Source organism: Lonchura striata, chromosome 3, assembly GCF_050655825.1.
Source record: "Lonchura striata isolate lonStrDom1 chromosome 3, ASM5065582v1, whole genome shotgun sequence".
In the NCBI taxonomy this organism is placed as follows: Eukaryota; Metazoa; Chordata; class Aves; order Passeriformes; family Estrildidae; genus Lonchura; species Lonchura striata.
In genome coordinates this window covers 76,198,865-76,224,302 of record NC_140705.1, presented here as the reverse complement: position 1 = coordinate 76,224,302, position 25,438 = coordinate 76,198,865, and the positions used below count along the sequence as shown (strand labels likewise).

The 25,438-nt window shown below is 39.8% G+C and overlaps 1 protein-coding gene across 5 annotated transcripts in view; it reads right to left on the bottom strand.

The window, feature by feature from the left end:
• RPS6KA2 (ribosomal protein S6 kinase A2) overlaps positions 1-25,438 on the bottom strand; it is a 279,608-nt gene that overhangs the window by 43,185 nt on the left and 210,985 nt on the right. For all 5 annotated transcript variants that reach the window (XM_031504319.3, XM_085576816.1, XM_021544171.3 and 2 more), the window contains 5 exons: positions 19,488-19,525; positions 18,623-18,765; positions 11,886-11,956; positions 10,952-11,040; positions 2,678-2,742 (listed from right to left, as the gene is read on the bottom strand). In XM_031504319.3, the coding sequence (XP_031360179.1) occupies positions 2,678-2,742; positions 10,952-11,040; positions 11,886-11,956; positions 18,623-18,765; positions 19,488-19,525 (406 nt within the window). The remainder of the gene's footprint in view (positions 1-2,677; positions 2,743-10,951; positions 11,041-11,885; positions 11,957-18,622; positions 18,766-19,487; positions 19,526-25,438) is intronic.

The window sequence follows — 25,438 nt, the reverse complement described above, 5'->3', positions numbered from 1 at the left end:
GCCACATGGACACTTTCCAGGATTGCCTCTGCATGCAGTGGTCATATGGTACCAGCACGCTGTGCTTGGCAGCAGCATCTGCAGCATCATCACAGGGGCTGTTCCTGCACTGTGTCTGCTGTTTCCACTGGGTGTTCATCCAAACCAGATATTGTATCTGCTTGTGTCTGTTTGAAGACAGTAAAAGATGGGAAATGGTTGCCCCAACAGGTAAACACTTCACGGACAGAGAAAATAACCAGCTCCAGTCCAAACCTCAAGGGAACAGCTCTGAAAATACTGTGAAAGGAAAGCCCAAGTCACAAGGTTCCATTTGTAGTTCTAGTATCACTGCAACACCAAGACTTCACACATGTCTTAGAAGGAAAAAGATAACTCATTTCTGTTTTGAATCTGTCTTTAAAATTAGATGATGCAACTTGGTGCTTTGTTCCTGGTTATCATGTCGGTCTTGTAAGAAAAATCATGCTTAAAAGCAAACCTGTTTCACACTGCATTTCTAGGAGGCACTAACCCATTTTTACCCTTCATGATAAGGGGGCTTTTGATGGAGGATTTTTTTACTACAGTTGCTGAAATTTTCTGTGCTCTCAGTCACAGCAGTCCTGTCTATTATAGCTGCTAAGGTGGCACAGAAGTTCTCCAAAAGAGGTTGCCTCTTGCTCTCTGAGGTCTTTATATTGCCAAGGCATAAAGCAAATCATCGTTTCTGTTCCATCTCAACAGTGCTGTTTGCTGACTGTCTCCAAAATGATGTGGCAGATTTTGTATACATTATGAGAGAAAAAATGAGGGCACCAGGGATTCTTTTCCTCCAACTGTACAGAGATCAGTGCTATAGGTAGAAACATCCATGTATGATCCATTTCTGTTCTCTGACTCTCTTCTGTTTCTGCACATGGAGAATATGTTAACAACTGGTTGGATGATTATTGAGAGTCAAAGTTCTGGCTTCAGCTCAGGGCCAGGCTCACACTGCTCTGAAATACATACAGTACTGTAGCTGCTGGAACAAGACAAGCCTTCCAAGATCTCCTTGAGTGATTGCAAAATTAGGATAAAATGAGGAAATATATTACAAGGATGATAGCTGATCGGTGTAATAGTGATCTGTCTCCGAGAGAGTGCAATAAGCACTAATTATGTTGGATTAAAATGGATTTTAACAGCTATATTTCACAGCAGAGTTAGAGGGCTCGATAACACATCAAAAGGCAATTAAATCTACCTTCCTCTCTAGCCCCAAGGCATGTTCAAGCATACCTATCTTCTTTGTGGTATATATTTCCCTGTCTGTAACAGCTTTTTCAAATGATGGAGGACAGTAGAGTTTCCTTAGGACAGGCATGAAATTATTCCCTAAAGAACGAAGCTTGAAACAATCACCAATTATCATGACAGAAGGTGGTCTTGAGTATTCTCATGGGACAGAGCTGACTTTTCTGAAAACCTTTCCAATATGCAGAGCCTCATCTATTTATGATGAGTTAGTGAGCTGGTCCCCTAGCAAACACAGAAGAAAAACCCTCTCACTGTTACAGTGCTTCTTATTACATCAAGATGTAGTTATCTGACCTATATTTTGATTGCAAAGCTGAGGACTGTGGAGATACTGGGGAAAATATAGAAAATAATATTATTGTTATTAATGTTAGTATTTAATAATTGTCATCATCATCGACAACCTAAGTCATGGGATTCTCTGTTTTTTAAATTTTCCCTTACTGTTTTCATAAATGTAAAGTCTTCATACAGAATCTCATGATTAGTAAGAATCAGAAAAGGAAAGACACTGTAGGCTCTACAACATATTTAATGGCTCTAAAAACCAGCAGGACTATAAAGGAAAGTCTCAAAACCCACCTTCATTAATTATGTTTTAATATGTTTATGAGTCATGATAACTCTTCAAAAGGCAACCAAATTAGATTTTTCTAATGAGTTTTTCCAAAATAAATGGCTTTGTGGGCCTTTCAAAGGCTACCTGGGCAGCACAAAATGTTCTCTCACAGAGGAATTAGCTTCACTGCAAAGTCCTGGGCAGCAGTTTGAGAATGGTTCTGTCACATAGATTCACACAGTTTTACCAGAATTTCTGGTAAGAACTGCATCAGTGTTACCTGTTGTACTAGCACTCATGAGTGAATGCATTAAATACTGAAGAGACACGACAATACCATGACACAAGTCAGATAAAATTAAACTACAAAATGCAAGGGGATGTGGCAAACAGCAGCTCTGATGCACTGGCAGATTCCAGATCAAGAATGAAAAATGTTTGCCCTCAGGTTTGTCTAAGAATAAGTTAATTTGAACAATTACAATGCTGGAAATGTGAGATTTAACCTCTTACGAGTCTAAATCAAACACTCAGATAATCTGCACCACCACCTTTATGACCTGTAGTTGATTGCAACAAAATAAATCCTTGTTTACCATTCTGTTAATCACATCTGACATGTCTTACTTGAATAATGTTTAATTTGATCAATTGTTCCAATTTTTAGTACTGAAGCCAACATGCATTCAAGAGAGACAGGGGCACCCACTGAAAAGGCTCTAACTCCTCTGTGTCAGACAAGTTAGGCTCTCTATGTTAGAGAAAGTAATCCTTTTCCTAAGCATGGCAGTTTGTCTTCAGAAAATGTAGCTAAAAATAAAATGCTGCTTCACTTACATTCCAGTCTATAGTAACAAAGAAAGGGTGACGCTTAATTTCTTCCACTCCATCAAATCCAGCACCTGAGAAGAGAATGAAAGAATCAAAATGAATTCATGCTTATAAGAGAGCTGCATGATGTCTCTTCTCCACTCTCTCCTCATCCCCACTTTTCTTCTGACAAAGCGAGAGTCCTCATCTAAACAGTTCTAGTCAAGAAATTCTGAATGGTGCAAGTGCCATCACAGTGACATAGATACAGACATGAGCACTTCATTAAGGAGGCTCTGATTCCAAGGGCCTTTTCTCTAATTGAGGCTGCTGCCAAGGCTTTGGGTGATGCAGGGGATTTTAGCCACAGCAGAGTGCATGCATCAGCAAGGTCAGGAAAGGCCCCAGGATATCCCGATCCTCTGGCAGGGCTCCACAGTGGCAGTTTTTCTATCCACACTGGCTTTCAAATCTTCACTAGCTACTGCACTCCACTGGCACAGAAAGCAGCAGTACAGGCAAGTATAGACTCAAAACGCCAGAAGGCTCCAAAAAGTTTTGAAGTAAGCCAGGGTTTTAGGCACCCCCTCTTTACATACTATCTTCAAATTCCTGTGAATACTAAAATCATCACTCTCAGTGTTGTTTCCTTCTGTTAAATTTCTGTTACATTACTGTAGGAAATTTTGGGAAAGTCTTCTGAGATCTGGTAATGAATCTAATTCCTTCATCACTTTTGCCTTATGTTTTCACTGAATATTGACTTTTTTATTCCTTCAGCTCAATTTATTTGCTTCAGTGCTATCACAGAACCAAACCGGTACTCAGCAATAATTAAAAGAACTATCAGAGAGGATTTAGAATGCCATTTTTGGGGTTGATTTGACCTTATTATTAGCACCTTTCATTTTCATTTCAAGGAGAATTAAACTCTGGAAGCAAAGGCTTTGCACTGCAATTCTGGAATCAGTTCCTGAAGGGTACCCAGCCTACTTCTTCTCAAGCATGCTGAGCAACCTTGATTCTCAAAAGGATTTGGGATTCCTAAGCACCTTGCAAGGGGCACTCAGCAGCTCAGAGGACTCAGCGTTTAATACATGCAACATTTGTACTTTGGGAAGATTAACATTACAAGCTGCTTTACAAAAGCCTTGTCAACAGAAGCTTTGGTAAAATGTGATGTCTGCTCTCCTTGTGTACAAAACCATTATGGATGTTTGTCAAATGCAATGATCAGGAACTGCTTCCTACAACCTGCTTAACACACACTGATGAATGGATACGGGAAGCAAACACTCTGTAAATAAACATGCAGGATTGTCTGTCAGGCCTTCTGGAAAACAGCAAAGAGGGATGATCTCCTGATTAATTTCCCATCCCAGTAATCTTTCAGTATAGGCAAGTGATGCACATAAGAGTGAACAATCCTAGCTGCAATACAAAATTATGTGCTCAGAGGTGACCAGTCCTGCTGAGGAGTCTGTGAGTTGTAACAGACAGACATTTCCAGGCAAACACAACATGAAATCAAACCTTAGAAAAAGAGGACAAAAGGGACAACCTCATTGCACAGTGTTGTGGTTTGACATAGAAAAAGAATTTTCTTGGAAGGAAGAGGTCAATTTAGATATTGACCAATTGAAAGTAGACACGCCTCTGAGAACACAGAGGGGTTAAAAGCAGAATTCCCAGGAGAACTCGCTCTCTTTGGTTCCGGTCAGGGCGCAGTGCAGCCTCTTCCCTGCCCGGCCGTGGCTGGGTGGGGAGGGGAAGGCCCATGGCCTGACTGAGGTGGGCCCAAGGGTGGAGGGGCTGGAACCGGGCTGGCCCCTGCAGATGGAAGGGTGGAGAAATCTGGGATGTCTCCGTTCCCCCCACCCAGAATATCTCTCTTTCGAGAGAGAGAGAAAGAAACAGCAGCAGCAGTTTTTATCAGCAGTTCACCACGGGGAAGGAGAAGAGCGGGGGGGCCACAAGGTGCCCAGCTGCCTGTGGGAGCTGGAGAATCCGGACAGAGAGCCAGCCAGGGAGTCGGGACTTTTAACCCTTCCTTGAGAAATGAAAGCTGTGTGAAATTTTTTCCCTCCTCGGTTTGAAGGAGAGGCAGAGAGACAGCTTGGACCCTGGGATGTTAGAAGGAGAAATTCTAGGTGGGAGGAGACGACGGAGTGTTTTTTCTGGCTGGACTTTTTCCTTGGTAACCACAGACTGAACCAATCTTCTCTTCCAAGAGAGACTGTATTTTAGGAGGATGCCAGTGAGTCAAGAGACCTGCTTCAGCTGGAAAAAGAAGTGGAGCGAACAGAGAAAAGTTAGGGGGTTTGTGGTGGTGCCCCCTGTCCTCAAAGAAAGAGAAGAAGATCTCTGTTCTTGGACTCTCGGCCCCGGGGGAAAATGGAGGGGGGGACTGTGGTCCCAAAAAATGAAAAACTGAACTGTTGTTTTTTCCCCCCTCTTGGCAGGGCATCCTTGAAAGGAAAAATCCTAAAAGCAGTCTGTCCACCCATGCATTGGTGGTGAAAGCACTGTGCATGGAAAGGAGAGGGTCACCATGGCAAACTTTTTCTCTGGGTGGTGCCATGGAAACACAGGATGTGGCTGCTGTGTTTCTTGGGGGGTCTGTGGCACAGGAGAGACTCCTGTTCCCTCAATGGACTGAGTATTGATTGTCTGGAGGGTGGAAACCTGATTGGGGTCCAGGTTGTGTCTTGCTATGGTTTGTTAGAGTTGGGTGGTGAGAGAAGAAATGCTTTGCAAGGTTTTCATTTTGATCTTTGTGTGTTTGTTTTCCCTTCTTTATTTCTTTTATAGTAGTAACTTAATAAAGGTTTTTTTTCTGTTATTAAGCTTGGGCCTGCTTTGCTCTGCTCTTGATTGTATTTCACAGCATTCAAGGGAGGGATTGAATTTTCATGGGGGTGCTGGCATTGTGCCAGTGTCAAACCATGACACACTGTAATTGTGTAAATCTGTTGCATTTCTGCAACTGGAATATGGGTTGTAGCTGACACACTCCCCTGTAAAATGGTATGCTGATTAAAGTTAGGAAAAATCAAAAAGGCCAACAGGTAATGCTATGGAATGACTGAGTAAGTCAGGACTTTTCAGCCTGGAAACAGATGACTGAGGAAGTATAAAATAGATCACTAAATTATGCCAACAGGAATGAGGTTCAGAAGAACCTGGAGATGTTTCTTCAGGAAACAGTTGTGTGATGTGGAATTACTTGGAAAAGATGATGTGGCACAAAATACTTCAATGGGTTCATGGGGAGGCCATGTAAGGAAAGTCTGTTGAAAAGAAATCTGTTGAAGATTATTTCATCAACAAACCACAAGAGGCTCAGGAAACCCCTTGCTTGACCTGAAGGAAGGAATAGAGAGAAACCTTGGGTGAAACAACACATATGTTTATCCTGTTCTTACATATCCCTAGGCATCTGTTTATGGTCCATGAGTTTTGAACAAGAAAATGGTAAGTCTTTGAATAGGACTTGTTCTATTATTTCCCTAGCATATTTTTGTTTCAACACAGTCTGAAGTCTGCAAGATTCCCTTGGTGGATTCATTCTGATTTTAGCAATGCCAACAGAAACACAAAACCAGCAGAGCTACTCTGAAGAGAATTACATTAAGCAAATCTTCAGAAAAGAAATATGTGTGAAAAATGCTTTGAGTTGAGTGGTGGTGATTGGAAAATGCAACATGCAGTAAATGTCCTTTACCACATCAGGATGAAACCCAAGTGCCAGACTGATTTTGCAGGACTGGGATAAATGCTGAGACACTGTAAGACACTAGTAGCACATCCTAGACTGAGGATAATTGCTAATGCATTCAATTTTCTCTGCTCTGCCCTTTCCCTACTGCTTCTGTTTTCCCTCTCGCTTAGCCTAATGGATATGTCATTGTGTGTTGGGAATGACATGCTTTTTTTCAGATAATCTTTTTGAAAGCCACAATTTTTGCTAGTGTTGTTCTTCCTTTTCCCACAAACCTACAGATATAAGGACCAAGAAGAAAAAGTCCACCCCCAGCTACTTCTTTTAGTGGGGGCTGCAGTGTTTGGCAAGAAATGCAAACATGCAGTTTAGGGACACATTGGTTTGTAAAAGTTTAATTTCCCAGCTGGGGCCACCTCAGCTCCGGCACAGAAGGAATATGTTGTAAACTGCAAGGGCTTAATATAGTAAAGATATTTACAATGGTAATAGCCTCATTTTGCAAGGAGTGACATCCAATTCTTAGCAACTGATTTTATGTATGGAGAAGGTTCAGCACTTCCTGCAGTTTTTATTCCCTGACCCTCCCTGCCATGAGAATTGCTGGTGTAGCCCACAGCCCCTTCCTGGACAGTGTGCTGTGGCTGCAGGCAGCAGCACGTGGCCTGGTCCTCTCAGCTGGAGGAGAGAAGTGCCCCAAGGGTGCATTCAGAACCAGCTCTGGGAGCCAGGAGGACAGCCCTGACCTCACTGCAAAAATCCTCGGGGACATTAGGCACCGGTGCTTATGGTGAGTCTCTCTGGATTTGCTCAGCATGTTTCAGCCACTTATCTACCCCCTGCAGATCTACAGGGGTACTGAGAAGAGATGTGCTTTCATGGAGAAAAGAAAAGCACTGCAGAGGTCGTGGCTGGAAAGGCCTGCTGCACGGGGATGGACGTTTCTTGGCATAGAGATGGGTATTCAGCAAATATCTGAAGCCCAGCACGCAGCAGCGCACTGCACGACCACAAACCTTACACCTTCCTCAAAGTTTCTAGTGAGTTTGGGTTTTTTAACTTCACTTCAATTTCAACTTGGCAATATCTATCAGTCAAGAATAATCAGCACAATCAAACCTATTGCCTGCAAATATTCTTATATCCCATTCAGTCCCTCGAGGGTCCGAGAAGATAAATAATTGTTTCATATCAAATTGCTAGTTTAAACACATTATAGAGTGCATTTATATAAAAGCAGCCTCACATTACTAAGTGAGAACTTAATGACTTAAGTTTTTTACCTGCAATAAAAATGCCTGCAAACAGTAAGTGTAGGGTGTTTTATTTTTAATTGGTTTTGGTTATTGAATCATTATAGCCAACACAAGCTTGAAATATTAAGGGGGAAAAAGAAGACCTAAGAAACCTGAAAGTTGATTATTGGGTATTCAAAATAATCAGAAAGAGTTTCTAACTTTTTAGTTTCAAATAATAAAATTTTAGTGTCTCTACAGCTTCAGAATATTTTTAGTGAGCTAGAATTTTTAGCTATTTTTCTGAGGTTTACAGGAAAGCTTTACTGTCACTCTGACAAAGATGAAAGCTGTTTTCTGTTTAAACTCATAATTTTAAAAAGTTAAAGCCTGAAGTTTTTTATGTGCCAAAGCAGAATGTATCTTACCTGAGAACATGTGATTAAGAAAATGGTAATGATTTCCTTGGCTTTTACTCTGAACCTATGGGCATATGCTTTTATTTTAAACTTTCTTGACCAACCATCTCAATTATAAGGACCCTGGATACTTTCATACTGCTCAGCAGCATAGGGAGTTTGTTAGATAATATTTTTTAATATAAAATATATTTTAATATGTACTTGCTAAATAATCATGTTAAATAATAAATAATTTATTTAACTACCTGAGAGTTCCAGGCCCTAGAACAAGTCCCTTACCTACTTCCTGGAAATGTAAAGAATTAACACTTTCATCCTAAAGTTTTACTTCTGAGTGCATACTCATTATTTGGCATTCAGTTAGTTTAAGAATTTAAAATTATGCTTATCCATAATCTGAAATTGTTCTACTTAGAGCAATACTACCAAAGCAGTGTTAGGCAGGCTATTTGTACAGCAAATAGGCTCAGAAAATAACAGATAGTGCCCAAAACCAGGGATACCAAAGGAAGACTTTCCATTACTTAAAAAGTTGTCACAAATATTAATATGGGCATCAGACTTAAAAATAGAAGCAGGTAAATCAGATTACTAAGTTTCTTTTCAGTCTTGTCTAACTCACTTCAACCCTAATATTTCTTCCATTAATAATTCAAAGCTTCAAAACACAATTTTAAGCAAAATTTCAGAATACATCATAAATCTTCTGTTTAAGATACCAATATCAAATGGCAGAAATCATCTTTTGTCTTGCAAATACTTAAAATGGCATTTTGGAATTAAATGCACTTTCCATATTAGCAAATTTATGAAACAATGGCTGAAATCAAGTGTTTGATCCATAATATGGTTCATTTATTTTAACATGTTTCAATAATTTTCCAATGATTTTTCAAATTGGGATGTCTAAGTCTACTTTTCTTTAAATGTTATTATTCCTTTCCCAGAAAAAGCAAAAATCCACAAGGCTGAAGCAGTCCTTTTATCCACTGACTTCAGTATTGAGGCCAACTATGCAAGCTTTTCTTCTTTTGTTATCAACAGGTTCCTTTCCATCTTCCTTTGTGCTGATTCTCCATCAGTTAAAACAGAGAATGCCTTCAGGAGCTTTCCACCATTATCCCTGAAATATTAAGATCCATTTTTTCTGATACCCTTTTAGATTTTATTTCCTTGGACATTTGTATTATAAATAATGTCTTTCTTTCTTTCTTTCTTTCTTTTCCTCCAAGCCTTCCCAGTATTTCAATACACCTCAGGTTTTAAAAACTTAACCCCTAGCAATTCCCCATTATTAACATATGAGGGCTAAAATTGTTTTGGCTAAACTAAGTTTTAGTGAGCAGCTTTTTAAGGACTGGTATCCAGAAACTCCCAGTGACTTCACTGGAGTTCCATTTTGGATGGATAGCAATTTGTGAGAAGCCACAAAACGAACAGAGCAGAATAAAACCAAGAGATGAAGACAGGGAGGAAACAGCAGAAAGAAATAGAGTTAGGGAGTGGGAAAAAGTTCATATTTGGTGCAACATCCCATTTCTCTGAAGCGAGATTAAACTTAGAAATCCCAATACTCTATTTTTCCCTGTGTAAAAGAAATTTCTTGAGAGCAATTGAAACCTGCTGAGAAAATGTGTTTTTCTACTCTCGTGTTTGCAGTATATCAGAATACAAGGCTACCATTGAGATCAAGAGGTAAAACAAATGGGAAGGCATTCCCTCCGTGGGCCATATGGGATCCCCCTGGCAGGACAGGGGCCAGTGGCATGCTGCAGGACTGGCTCCCCACTGCCACCCAGCACTGGGCTCGATTGGGTTGTCCCCACATGCCTGTGGGAAACAAAAAAATCTGCAGTGGCAGTCATGCCATAGGCATTGTCCATCACCTCATCAAATGCAATTAATTTCTTCATAAAACCCATAAACAAAGGTACAAGTGACATAATATATATTATCCAGTATATATATTAAGTTTATCACAATCTAAGCAAGATTATTAACAAAGGGTGAAGACATATTGATGCCTTAAGATTTTAGCTTTTATATCTTTCAAATTCTATACTGCATTAGTGCAAAGGTCTAAAATCCATAGAAAGTATAGTTAACCGTCTTCATGTTTTGGTCAGACAAGACAATCTCTGTAGGCCTGAGATCCAAGGACAGAGCACAGCCTCAGGCTCGAAAAGTATAAACAAAACAAAAGTGAATTGTGGGGAGTGAGGTGGGGGAATATGGTTCATTACCTGAACCTGTAAATGAGGATTAACCCCTGATATGCAAATAGACCAAACTTATGCTGTCTGAAAAACTTGTGACCATTGTCCATCTTGGCTGTAGCCTCTGTAGTGCTTTTACACTGCCCAAGGTGTATCTATTGAAGGCCTTTAATAAATATCTATTTTATTCTATTAACTTTGTATAGCCTCTGTTCTAGGTAGCCATTCCAAGGCATCAACATCAGTAAAAAGGACATTATGTATTTGGCTAATAAAGAATAAAGTCTACTGCAAGACTGCTCCTAGCTAACAGAATGAGACAAGACTGAGATGCATTTGAAAATGGGAGAGATGGAACCTGAGATTTTTAGCTAAATTATACAGATTTTAAACCACATTTTTTCCAGTTCCCTATATTATCATACACAGCAGGTATCTTAAATAATTCATACAAGCTGGCAGTTCATTCACCCTCTTTACCAAAAAATGAAACACAAGTTAATATCATGTTTTAGATTTCAATGCTTTGCCTGTACTCCTTACTAATTCCTCTAGTGATGCTGAAGGTTCACTGTGCTCTGGGAAGGAATGACAAATGCCATCTAATGAGGAGGATAAGCACTGGAAAAGATGAGCTAAAAGGTACAACTCATCCCCCAACAAGGCAGGGAGCACATAAGGAATGTGCTGATCAAGCACACACGTACCTAATCTGTTGGAGGGGTTCCTTTTGAAGAGGGCTCGCAGCAGACTCTGGGCTTCTATGCTCAAAAACTGTGGCATTCCCAGCTTGGCTCTGAAAGAACACAACACTTGAAAAGAAAATAGATTTTTCAAGCTTTTTTTCCATCCCACTGTGGTGGAAACAGCAGAACTGTAGTAGTCATGACGGGCAGACACGTGAAATCTGTGACCAAAGGCTACCTAAGCATAGTGCAGTGCAGAGTGAGAAGCTGATCTTATTATGCTGGTCTTAAGGAACGTTTTACCACTAACTTCACTAGAGGTAGATCAGGTCTAATGAATTTCATAAGATTTTTGCAACCTAAATAGGTAATTTTCCTACAGAATTTTTTCACTTTTTTAGTTTGCTGGAATAAATTTAGCAATCAAGAGGAATTTAAACAATCAAACTTAATGAAAAAAATGTATATGAGACTTCATATGTTTAAAGAGAATAAAGCTTTTCTCTTGGCCATTCACCACTACATAAAAAATGCACTAGAAAGCAAAGCTAAGCTTCAATTACTTTTGTCTGCATTTAACATTAAATGAATGGGACATGGCAAAGGAAAAGATTTGAAACTTGGCAACAACAAAATATAAGATGTTCTACAGAAATCTGACTCTTCCACATTTTGTGGATACTGACATTATCACAAAAAGTATGATAAATTTATTTTGTAAGGTCCTCTCAGTAATTCACTTCCTACTCCAGCACCTGTTTAGTCTGAAGGCAATTTCGGAGTTAAACACAGGCATCAGCTATGTGTGTCTTATTAAATTCATACCTTGCATGGCTTTGGAAAGTTCATTATGCCCATCATTATTCTCTACTCATCAAATACTTGGGCCCTATGGAGTCTCCAGAGGGTAGAGTTAACTCACAGTTAGAAGAATGAAAGCAGTTTTGATACTCACTTGAGAATGAGTGCCATTGTCTCCTTTCTGTCTTTTCCCTGGAAGGGTAATGATCCCGTCAGCATCTCAAACTGTGGAGTAGCAACAAAATGGTAAATCAAATGTGCATTGGAATGGCCTGCATAGCTGACACATCCATCTTCTATTTCAAACACAACTGAAAACTAGAGGAAAATAAATGATCCAACAAGCTGTGCTTCAGAAAAAAAATGGCCCAGCACGTCTGGATGACTGTTCCATTCCAGAGATGTGTTACAAACTGTTTACGGTGATATTTGTTGTCAAGTTTTGATACATTTGGGAAGAAATGTCACATACGACACTTCCTCCAGCACCTGTGGTTTTATGACCAATGCTGGCAAAGAGGTATTTAGCTAAAGGGACCCTTATTCTGCATGGATATGGTTCTTCTTAGCAAGGAAAATAGATTTGATATGCCACGCCCCACCTTTTTAGGTTGAATCAAACCACCTCTTTGTGTATTTGCAACACTTAGAGATGCCTCTCTGATATTCTCAAGGCTTTTGGGCGTGCCTTTTCTCTCCTGCTTTGGTTCCTCTGTCTGTACTCAGTGATGAATCTCATAAGTGTCACATTTAACTGAACCCAAATCTCAAAGCAAAACTCAACAGTCATCATCAATTATTTGCCTAAGTCAAGTGTTGAAACATCAATCAGTTATGGTTCCTTGGAGACAGATTAGTGCTTTCAGTAAATTTGACAGGAATTTCACATCTGTAAGAAGTGAAAGAAAAAGCTGAAGAAGCTTGCCTAACTTGGATTCAACACCAGGTCTTTCACACAGCTCTCACCATGGTGTTTTATGGAGTGGCAGCTGCTTGCTCTGACTAAGGGAGGCTGAAGGCTGTGCATCACTAAATATAAAGATATCAAGAACATAATTCATCTTGGACACAAAGGAGAACTATGTCCATTGAGGGTAGGGTGAACTGTTACTTGTGTCTGTCACTCAGGCTTTGAATCTCTTCTACTTTAGTAAGTTAATTAATTACTGTAATTAATTAATCTAATAATTAATACTCATTGCTATAAGTAAATACTTGCTAAGGCAGGAAGGATTCTTCAAGTCCTATAGCTTTTGTACCTTAACCCACAAGAAACCACAGTGGTCCCAGAAAGCACATTTGTGCTAAGAAGGATTCTTCCATTACCAAAATTTGTGTCAGACTGCCCCACAGCCTGACCCTTCCTCCTGCCCAGATTAAATACAGCTATACCAGAAGAAAAATATAGAAAACAAAAGAAAACTAATGGTGAACCTGTGATGCTAATTTTGGGAGAAGGGCAGAGGAGATGTTTAGAAGCCAGATAACTAATTGAATATAGTTAATTTCAGGATTAATCTTCATTAGTAACAAAGTACCTCAAAGCACAAAAATGCATAGTAGAAACAGAAATAAAACCACTTAAAAAATTTATATTGCTGCCAAATATAAACAAGATTTGGAAAAAACAAATGTATTAAACAAATATTAAACAAATGTATTCTGCTTGGGTTGGGAGAGGCAAGAAAAGAGCTGCCTGGTAGATCTGGAGAAAAGCAGCTCATTTTCTAGAAAGAAACATAATGGGGGAGAATTTTTAAACCTGCCTAGATGATGCTGGAGCTTAAATACCATTTTAAAAGTAATTCTGACTTATTAAAGCCTTAGTCCTTATAAAAGTGTTCAGATATACTGGGAATGAAGGGCAGAGAACATTGCTTCCCAGGGCAGCAGCAGCAATGGTACAGATTGTACCAAACACTCCTTGTGATTTCTAGAGCATTTATGCTTATGGGAAGTACCTAATGTTCACTTACACTTGCTCACATTACTTTGTTATTATAATAAATCTAATTTAGTGGCACCAACAATGGCTGATATGTCTTTTTTATACTGGCATAAATGGGCTTGACAGTGCTGATGCAGATGATACAGATACAAACAACTCCTTGACTGTGTGGGAAGGGACTGTAGTTCCCACCCACCCCAATATCCCAGAATACCTGCAAATTCACCATGACTGCAAGGGACAGAAACAAGAAGGAAGGAACTTGGAAGAAACTTAAGTTGCAGGAGGGAGCAGGGGGAATGACTGCTCTGGAGGCTGCAGGAAACATTCACTGTGCTGCTGTAAAGGCCAGCACTTTGTTACCACATCTCCAGTTGTGCAGGCCTAATACTGAGATTAATTCAGGTTCAGAAGAAATGAGGTTAACATCAATATTTAAAGTGAAAGGCAAACATGTAAGTTAAGTGTACCAGAGCTTTTTACTTCAATGAACTTAGCTAAGCAGCATCTGGAAGAAAGCATTAGTTTCTCAGTTGCAGTCTTGACTAGATTTGCTGAAGGTTCAAAACGAAAGAACAAGACAGAAAAAAAAATTGAAATTGTTAAAGCTATCATTCCACTGCACAGTGACCTGTCTTCCTGCTTATTGTTTCAAAAAGTCAAAAATTTTGCTAAATCTGAAAATGAAAACAGAAGTGAGAACATGCTGCTTACACTCTTGCACATTAATACAGAGCTGTATGGTTACAGCAGGTTGACAATAAGCTGGGACTAGGGGTGGATGAACTCTGCAGTATTTTTGTCTATTAAAGCAGCCCCTATAGTTTTGCTGGGGGACTCAGTTTTCATTTTCTCTACTTCTCCATCTGTAGAAACCATCTGTTTGCTCCTTCCCACCGATTCACTTCCCAGGTCTTTCGGAGGGCCATCTTCTGTTAGAATTCTGAAGGCTGCACCTCCTTCTAACCTTGACTTCCTTTCTGTACCAAAGAAAGTGCATGAAAGGCAAATATTCTTTGTTCCAGTTCAGCCGACTATTTAGAGAGCCACAGAATTGGGCTTAATGGGCCTCTGGAGTCACATAATCCCTGCTGAGGTAAAAAAAAAAATATATATATATTATGGAGTGCTCCCTTTCTCTAGTTTTCAGGGCAGTCTCCAATTTCAGTAGGCAAAGCATGAGCACCTCCCAGAAGATATAGGTGTGGAAAAACCTTGGAAAAGAGTGCCACATTTCCTGAGGAAATTCAGGATTCAAGAAGTGACCCAGGAAGGTTATTGGAGAAGATAATGAGTGAGAAAAAATCCTCAACCTGGCTAACTGCATATGAATCTCCCTAATGGATGGAAGGAAAGTAGGTTGTGCAAACTACTTCAGCTCAAGTCTGCTGAAGTATCATGAGCATAGGATAAAAGTCAGAGTTACAAAGAAACTTGAAACCATTCAGATTTGGAAAACACAGAGAGAGACACTCTCATCAGAATGGCCAGGTTGTCCTCTCAACACTTCCAGTCATTTTCCAGATGTCTGAGAACTGCTCAAGCACTCAGTTTAATACTTGCAAAATGCATTAAATATTTTTCATTATCTGTGTGTGTGAAACATAACCCTTTCACAAAGGGTTGAAACCCTTAACACAGCAACAAGCAAAAGCATTCAAAATAATGTTCATGAAGACCATCTCTTGCACTGGGAATAAAAAAAGTGTAATAATGGGATTTTGTAAAAGAAGATGGATACTTTGATGTTTTGCATTGATTTTTCCAATGCCACAAAATAAGTACAGACCTGAATACTTCGGATAGCAAAGGGACATTTTCTTTTCTAGTGAAAACTTAATTACTTGCTGACACATATGAACACATTTTTTCTTGTTTGGGACTGCTACCAAGTCATTGCAACCATTTCTGTAATTATATTCCCCTCTCTGCTCACATGACTCTCAAAGGTGTACAGTGTTTTTTTCCTGAACTGAAAGAGATACAACTTTCCTAAGGTCTGTGACCCTGTAAATCAGCTGGTAGGATGAACTACAAAAGCACTGCTTTGTGAGGTTTGTAGATGTCAGATCAGGCAGACCAGTTTATCTGGGCTTCAGAGATGGCAGTGTGGGCATCAAAACTCTTGCAGTGGAGCTGAAAAGGTATTTCATACCCAATTTTTTAACAATGGTCAAACTCTTGCACATGAAGATCACTTGATACAAAGCTTTTCCAGAGTATATCCTATCCAAAACCTCCAATGCAACAAGTAAGATACAGAAAGGCAGAAAAGGAAAACTGTCTGGTCTTGATAAAATAAATTCACATAAATTCACCAGCAGAAATTATAGAAGTGTTTCAGCAGTCATCACCACGTAAGTAATGAGAAGCAGGGACTGTCTTCTGGAATGCTGGAAGGGGAGAATTTAAAAATTTGTGTAACTGTACCTGCTGACATACAGTAAGTAAGCTGCCATAAGGCAATTTAAATAAACTGAGCAGCAAACAAACAGAGCAGGTAAGTTTCAGTTGTGTGGCCTGTGTCAAAGACCTGGCAGTAAATGAAGTTCTACTGTTGTTGACGGTTAGTGTTGTTGGTGAATAATAATTCTTGAAATAATTAATAACACAATTAATAAATAAGACCAGAGCTTGGTAATTTTCAGACAAGTTTGTTTTGCTATTAATAATCACAACATGCCACATTTAAGGCATGTGAAAGGATCATTCAGTTTGATTCTAGTCTGTGCCCTGTCAATGTGGGTTGGCAAGAAGCTGCCAACCAGCTGACTCCTCATGCTGAAGCAGCAATTCCTCTTCACAGAACAGAAAAGTCAGTGTTTGGTTGCTCTGATGATGAGGAAGATACAGGCCATACTATAACTATCAGACTAATATGTTCCCTTTTTTGATAGGAATTTTAGATATAAAACTTGCACTTTCATATTTTCTTCATCTAATTTACATCATATTGCAAAGTGCTTAGGAAAAAATGCTAATAAATCATTTGAATAGCATTTAATTATCTTAAGTTTTTCAGACTGACAAAAACAGCTTCCATAATAGAACATATATGTGACAGAACAAGGAAAACAAGAAAAGAAGAGAGTGAAAGACAGCATCAGAAAATCCTCCCAGACATTTAGTATGTGGAAATATATGTTTTTTGGTTCCAGTCAGATAAAAATTGAAAAGGAAAAAAGGTTGAACAGATTGACATATTTTTCTCTGATACCTAGTAACACTTAAAGGCTTAATACATTAGCTTGGAGTTAAAAGGGTTCTACTTTCTTCAATTCATCTCCTTTTATAGGGATTCTTATATTTTGTAATTCTAATATGCTGAATCCCTAGGGGAGAGTTGAAAAGAATAATGGAAAGAAAAAAAAAAAAGCCTAGCAAAACACAGGGAGGAAGCAGTCCAGTTTATTAAGAGTTTATTGCTGGTGAAAGAACGATCTATACACCATATGCACCATCTTTTAATGGGAAACAAAGAGTGAGAAGACTGAGCTGTTTAACAAAAATAAATATATAATAAAAAAGTTAAAGAGTAGGGATAGATATAATGTATGAGACATACCCTATTGATTTTTGTGAATAAATCTACGTGGTTCCGAAGTACTGAGCATCCCCAAATGGATTTGTGGCCACAGGAGATAAGGATGTTCCATTCATTTTATAATTCAGGCAGTAATTACAATATTAATGTAGATTAACTGCTGCCAGCCTGCTAGATCAGTGATGTAGGTCCTCCCCAACCCAAATTCTCACTGTTTTTCACATTGCTTCCTATGCCTCCTCTGGTGACATCAGTTGTCGACTTCAGGTGAAAAAAATTTAAACATATTCCACGGATTTTGTAATGTAGTGTAATATATAGCCACCAAAAATAGCCTCCATTCCACAGGAAATGGTGGAGTATTGGAAGAGCACATTGCTATGCTAATTTCTGGTTCTGCCCATGTTCTGCTGTGAGCCACAGCTGCCTGGGGATGGCCATGCCCTGAGCACAGGGCAGATCTGCAACCTGCACACCTCCAGAGAGAGCAGCATCAGCTCTGCTATCAAACATATCCCTGTGAGAGTAGCAAGTGTCTGGTGTCTGGGCTCAAGGGACAGCACTATGCTTAATCAAACAATGCTCCCAAAAACTTAGTGCTCATGCAGCTTTGAAAAAAATCAGTGTCACAAACTAACTTCTTGATCTTTTCTTCATCCACCTCAGCAACAATAGCACACAGGCTGAAGAGGCTGGAGGGGTGCAGCGCGGGGGAGACAGGTTAGCATCTGAACATGTAATTTTAAATGGCTGGTGTGGGAGGGGACTTAGGAGACAGTCCCGCTGAGCTACCATGGGAGGTAACAAGTGTGTAGTTTCCCGCCTCCCCTGTTGTCAATCTTTTGTTATACCTTCCCCTTGTTCCTGTCCATCATCATGTAAGCCATCCCCCAGTTCTGGAAAGTTCTTCGTTCTCTGTACTCCTATTGGTTCCTTCCCTGTAACCACTCCTTCCCCTTGTCCCTATTGGCTGTAACCCCATCATTCATCCTCTACTCCGCCCCTGAACCCTTCCCTCATTGGATGTTTCCTACCCGGACCCTCCTTCTCTGCCACAGTTATTATCCTCACACCACCCTCAGTCTGGGGCTCTCAGTGCGAGCTCCCTTCCAGAGCGATTGTCTTTCCTCCGCTCCCCAACCTGCTTTTTCCTATAATAAACCCTCTTGGAAACTAAGCCGCCTGAGTGTCATCCTGCCGTCAAGAGGAAGCTGCTTCTACACTATCCGGCTCCTGTGGACCCGACTCTGGCGTGCCCAGAGGTCGAAGGACCCAGGTGCGTCAGGCTGGCTTGAGGAGAGTGCAGTACCTCTCTGAAGAACCTCACTGATGCTACAGTTTTTATCTGTGGGGTCTGATCCCTCCCGCAGCCACCCCTTGAGCACAATTTCTGCATTACCATGAGCACGCCAAAGGACCACCAGTCGGCACTCTGCGTGTGCCCTCGCCGGTTGACCACCTCTGGGGCCATGTACTCTATTGTCCCGCAGAACGAGTACGCTCTCTTGTCATGGTCGATGGCTTCTTTACTCAGACCAAAATCTACATAAATCGAAGCAGAACAGGACTTGTCAGGTCTCTAAAAATTATCATTTATGCTTTTACTCGCTTAAATTGTTTGAACAAAACATGCCAACCAGCTGGTGAAGTGCCCTTCTGTCCCCATGCAGAAAGAGGCCATAGACCTTTGTGTGCTGGAGCCAGGCCTATGTGGAGTGCCTGGCACTTCTTAATACACCCTGAAAATAGGCATATCATTTTCCCTGCGCAGAATGAGGTTCTGGCTCAAAGCAGAAGGGAGTTTAAATAAGCAGGTATATACAATTCAGGTTGGGTAAAGGCAACGTTAGTGAGGATTCTTGTGCAGCTGTATTCCAAAGTATTAGGAATAATAATCCCAGATTACACCAGTGAAAAGGTTGGATAGACAGTGCCTCTAGAGTGGGAAAGGGATGTTTTTCCAGCCATCCTCTGCCTGGATTAAATAGTCATATTGGAAGCATCCTTCCAGCCACAATGGCAAGCAGCCAAACTCGCCTGCTTCACATCAGTCAAGAGCACAATTTTACCAAGAAAATGCTGTATGTTCTCCATGTGCTGTGCAGCATGGGGGTTGACAAATTGACAGAGAAGCTCAACACTCCAGCTCTTCTGGCTTCTAGTTATTGTAAGCAAACTCTTTCCAACCAAAGACCAGGATGCATGCAATATACTGCAGAAAAAAAATCCGCTTATAGGCATGAAGTTTTCAGTTTCTCACATACCTGTTATCTTAATGTGACCCTCTTCATCAAGAAGAATGCTATAAAGCAAAAAAGAAACATTCATTCATTAGCCAGGCATAAACTGCAGTTAAAAAACGTGGATAGAAGATGTTTAATCTCATGTCTGATGCATGCACAGCCTGAGGCATTTCCATGAGGAGCCTCCTCTGTGCTCCATAGAATGGTCAAGGTGGGCATGCAAACAGAGCTCAGAAAGAATAGGGTGTTCAAAGCCAACAGCTGCAGTATATGCTTCCAGCAGGAGAAGGAGCTACACATTTCCTGTTGTTGTCACAAGAAAAGGCAATAGTAAAATAATCAAGGCTTGGACTCACTGGACCTAAAATTAAGTCCAAAGGTTCATGCTGAAGTAATAAAAGTCATCACAGAGCACAGCGACTAGTCACAGCCTAACTGCATGGATCCCAGCCTCTGCTTATTTTTTCTGTCCAGAGCACAGATGAAAATTCAGCCTTGAAGCCAAATTCAAGTGTTCTCACATTTGCCACCTGCCAACATATTTTTTCCTAACAGAGGCACTCCAACATTTCTGTAGTTCACAAAAAGCAGTGCTAGTTTTTGTGGAAACAAGAAGGAATCCTGAATTGAAAAATAATGCTTTTGGTAAATAAAAACTGACATAGTAATGAAGGTGGTCTTTTCTCAGTCCTAGTTAGACTCAGTATATTTCTCTTTTCAAACTGATCTAGCATGGTGCCAACTATTTTTTTATTCCTCTTCTCTTAGAGAATCACTTTAATTTTTCAGGAAGAAAAAAGGATAGAAGTGAACCAAATATAATGGGCTATACTTTTGTGAAAAGTCACATCTGAACTGAAACATAATTGAAAAAATATGTTCTTCTGTCATTCATGTGTTTAGAAAAAGCTGTTGTGTAAGTCATCAAAGGCCAGCAACTAAGTCAGTACCATGAGTCCAATAATTAAAGCCTTCTCTTCTCAATAAAAGCACCTTACTTTTATTCTTTCTGCACAGTTTCCTTGAACACATAATTTTCAAGTACTAGTCTATACCAGACACATTTAAATGTATTTTTGTGACTACAACCCCTAAACTTGTGCTTCAGAAGAGAACAGAATAAAACACCTGCCAGTGAGGAAGTGAGCCTGTATGTATTGAGCTCCCCAGACCTGGATCTGGAAAAATAACAGGGGGAATGGAGCTCACAAAAATCACCCCAAATTTTGCCCCACACCCAGGAAGCCCCTGTGAATAATTATGCAATTCAAAGGTTGTGGGAATTTTCCCAGAAGCACTGATTTTACATTTAATGGGCCTTACATTTCATACTTGCCTATTGAAAATCCATGCTGCTTCAGTAGGTACATGATGCGTGTTTCCCACACTTTGCCTTGATTAAAGGGCTCATACCTCACCCTCATTAAAGGATAGAGGCAACACCAACAGAGCTTTCACAGTGATAATACTGCCTGAGGTTGAGTCAGAAACATACAGCAACTTTCTCAGACTGTTTGCATGAGCAGCAAAATGAATAGATCCTGGCTTCCAATGGATGTGTATCCTGTATCCCCTAAAACGTGATCTACAGTTCCTTCCTCCATCTCATGTTCCCTAATCACCCTTCTACCATGCCTCAGCTGCTGGCAGCTTCCTCTGTGGCCCCTGGCAGCACCCTTCGGACATCTGGCAGCACAAGTAATGCTACAGTCACTAACCAAAGATTGTATTTCATGTAAAATAAAAGCAATATGCTAATAGTGAGGGAAAAACAAGGGCAACTGTTGCACTGAATTATCTGAGAGTGAAATTAAGAAGAAAAGAACAAATACTTGCATCTAAGAATGCAAATTACAACAACAGACAAATAGACTTCCTGTGACAGTAGAAGCAAATTTATCTGATCATACTCTGTACTCTCTTTTTATATTTGTCACCTTACAATTCCCTTTTATCCCACAGTATCCATAGCAGACATTCTATTGTGACAATCACAATTACTTTAGTGATGGTTTACAGGATAAACTAATCTGAAATAAGATTGTATTATCCTATGGAAGAGGAAAACCAACAAAAAGTTCTTAATATGATTCAGGCTTGAGAATAGTCTTTCATCTAAATGAATGTTTTGAAATTATAAAAATCATTAAAAAGTAGACTACTTTAAAATGCTAATCTAGGTTACTGAATGACAAAATTCAGCTAGGTTCTTTTAATTTTATTTGTTCAGTCCAATGCTTGAGTGCTTTTACAGGATACTGTCATTGTAAACCTTCTCTTCAAAGCAGTAGTAACAGTTATTGGGTGAAAAATATGCCAACACCATAAATAAATGAACAAAACATAAGCTTGGAACAAAAAATGCCAGAAAATAAGGGTGTCTCTTAGAGAAGAGGAGACTGAGGGGAGACATTATCACAGTCTACAGGTTTCTCAAAATGGGAAGAGGAGGGGCAGGCACTGATCTCTTCTCTATGGTGACAAGCGACAGGACCCATAGGAATGGACTGAAGTTGTGTCAGGGAGGTTTAGGTTGGATATTAGGAAAAGGTTCTTCACCCAGAGGGTGGCTGGGCACTGGAACAGGCTCCTGAGAGAAAGGGTCGCAGCACCAGCCTGACAGAGCCCAAGGAGTGTTTGGACAATGCTCTCAGACACATGATGTGACTCTTGGGGTTGTCTTGGGGATATTATATTATTCTATGATTGAGCATTTTAGCATCAGGACCATCCCACAAACATTCAAACTGCTTTCACTGACCTCAGTTTAAAAGTATGCCCTGAGAAAATAAAGGCTGGAAATCTCCATGCTAGAGGCTGGGGCAGCTACATTTGTAGTAGAGGAATGACACAGTCTGAGTTACAGGAGAAATCTCATAGCAGAGCTAGGACTGCAAACTCCATATCAACTTTTCTGCTGCAGCTTTATCTCAGGGGAAAAAAGTTTTTGTTATGAATTGTTGGCATTGCTTTATATTATGTCTTAAATTTAAAGCCTGAACAATTCTCCCCCATTTTTCTCTCACTCTCTTTATTTTTGGTTTTGAGTCATGTCTTCTGGACTTTACTTTGAGATCCAACATCCCCAAATCAATGTGATATTCTGCCAAACCTAATAAAGCTGGAACTCTGGGGTTGGTTTTTGTTTTTTTTTTTTTTTTTTTTGTTTTTTTTTTGTTTTTTTTTTGTTTTTTTTTTTGGGGGGGGGGGTTTGTTTAGTTTTGGGTTGTTTTTTTTTTTTTTTTTATGATATGAGTTTCTTTCTAAGTGAGAGCTGTTTTGCAGAAAACCCAACCCACACTTTATGTTAATCAGAAACTGTAGCCAAATTTTCAGGTGGTAAATAAAATCTGAGACTTTATCAAGAGTGTTTTATTTCATTTTGTTAGGAAAGTACTAGATAAAGTAGTCAAATACCTGCTAAAGAGATGAAGATTCTCACAAACTGTGTTTTGTGACATTTCAGTGTTCACATGACCCCATACTATCTCACGACCCCACGTTATCTCACTCTGTTGAACACAAATTCCTCTCTGATGTAGCTTTGTTGACACCATGAAGTCAAAAAATGACTGCTTACATCAATGCAAGCTTGCCACCATAATCAGTAAAAAGGGTCTTTTACTGATTCTCAGATTTCCCCTCTCTACACAGGGCAGTTACATTCATAAATCAGTAGTCATGGTTGGCAACATGCTGCATTAAAAATGGTGTTTGGCTTTTTTAGAATATAGTGTCTATGCTGTCCCTTGTGTAGACAACTGAGGGCCTTAAAATGTACATCACTCCTTGTTAATCTAAGCCCGTTTCAGAACTCAAAGTGCATATAGGTTTCTAAAAAGAGAAATGGTAAAAGTCTGTCCATTTTCAGATGGTAGAGTTATTTCTAAGTCACCCATACCCTTAAACCACAGGATAAGAAACAAAATATGCATCATATACTACCTTATAATAAGTTCCAATTTTTCTGTTTTGGTATATTTACCATATATCCCAGGGCATATATACCAAATTTTTATAGCTTGATTGTGCAGTTCTTAAGTAAAAACATGCCTCACCATTTAAGTAACTCAGTGGCTTCCAGTGTGACTGAACAATATCTTGTCCCACAAGTGATGCCACTGAAATCATCAAGACAACTCAAGGAGAAGAATTTGTCTGTATCAATTCAAGACAAGTATCCCCATGTTCTAAACAAGACTTTAACCAGAAAGCTCAATTACTTGTCTTTTTGAAGTAAGTACAGCTGACTTGAGAACAACTCCCAGCTGCACTTCAAATTAACTCATAGCTTTGAATTGTTAACATGGAATCTTAAAAAAAAAAAAAGCCGAACCTTAAATTTTAATGTACTCAGGGTTCTTCCAAGTTCAAGTGGTTGTTTTCCTTTTTGTTTTTTCTTTTAACATAAACAATTCCAATGAGATTTTTTAGCATACTTACAGAGTGAATAAGCAAACTCAAACCTATCAGCAGCTACTTTTGGGAGCTTCTGAAGAACAACAAAAGCATTGAACAATGAAAGGTCCAATGCAGTGCCTATCTTTAATAACGGGGAGAGAGGAAGAATTGGGAAATTATAAATTAATTAATATATCTCCAGTTCTGCAAATCTGACAGAGCAAACCTCATGCTGCAATCATGCTGGTAATGCCTCTGCTGCAGATGTGTGTGTGATTCTGCACGTTGCACTTCAAAAGAGAGAGGAATCAAGGGAAACCAAAGGGGAGTAATGAGAATGACTGGAGCCCTGTGAAAACTGACTAGTGGAGTTCAGTACCTGGATTGTTTAGGGCACAGAAGAGGGTCTAAGGAAAAGGATGTTCTCACAACCCACCGAGGCTGCTGCTGAGAGCAGAACAAGCAGGTTGGTGCTTCTAGGAGGACAGGCCAAGGAGCATTGGCCTGCAGTGGCAGCAAAGAAATTTCTAACTAGGTATTAAGAGCAACGTTTCAGATGAGCAACTGCTGGAGCACTGCCAAGAGTGCTCCTGTGTAGAGCACAGTCTTCACCAGCTGTTTTAAGCCTAGGTTAGCAACACACCTGTTAGGGTCTTGATCCTGCCAGGGGGCAAGAGGAGGATGAGAACATCCTGAGATGGTTCTAATTTTCTTTTATCATCTTATTTAGAAATATATTCTTTCCCAGATGTAACTCAAAAATGTAGCATTTTTTTTCCCCCCTGTGAGTAGTTATTTTATTCTGCTGTATTTCTTTAATGCAAACCTAAAGTTCCAGAGAAATCATAGGCTGTCATGCTCTGCTCTCCTAGGTGTGACTACACACAGGCTTTGCACTTACAGAGCTATTTTTAGAGGATATAGTTTTCAGTCAGAAGGCTTGCTTTATCTCCAGGTATGGACTTCTGGGTCCTTCCTATACAACAGTTATATTCATGTAAGCTAATTTTATACTACATCAATTGCATCCAAATTAAACTGTATTACAGTTAATCCATTTAACTATGTATCAAAGACCATAAACCATATATACAAAAGCTAGAAAATGCAAGAGTGAGGTCTGCCACCTTAACTTTACACAGTGATCTCTCTGTATAGGTCTTTAGTTACGTGATGATACTTTATCTTTTCTTCTAGAGAAATCTTGTCTCAGTTGGCAGACTGGTAACATTCAGGGAGGGATTTTAGCAGAACAGTACAGTGAAGGGGATGGCTGCTCTCAGCTCAGACAAAAATATAGAAAAAACTGGATTCCATCTGTATCTTTTCAACATGCTTCTATGTGACAATGACAAATCAGTGACACCTTCCTTCCTTACATGAGCTCCAATTTCTCGATTCACTGATCCCTGATTGGAAGCACTTCAGCTTGGTCTGTAGTAATATAAAGTGCTCTCACTTGCAACTGGAGTCATTGAGAGATGTTTTTTGAGATGCTAAGTCACATTTCCTTTTGAGAACTCAGAAGAATCCAGGTCTCAGTATCTCAAATACAATTAACAGTTTTGACA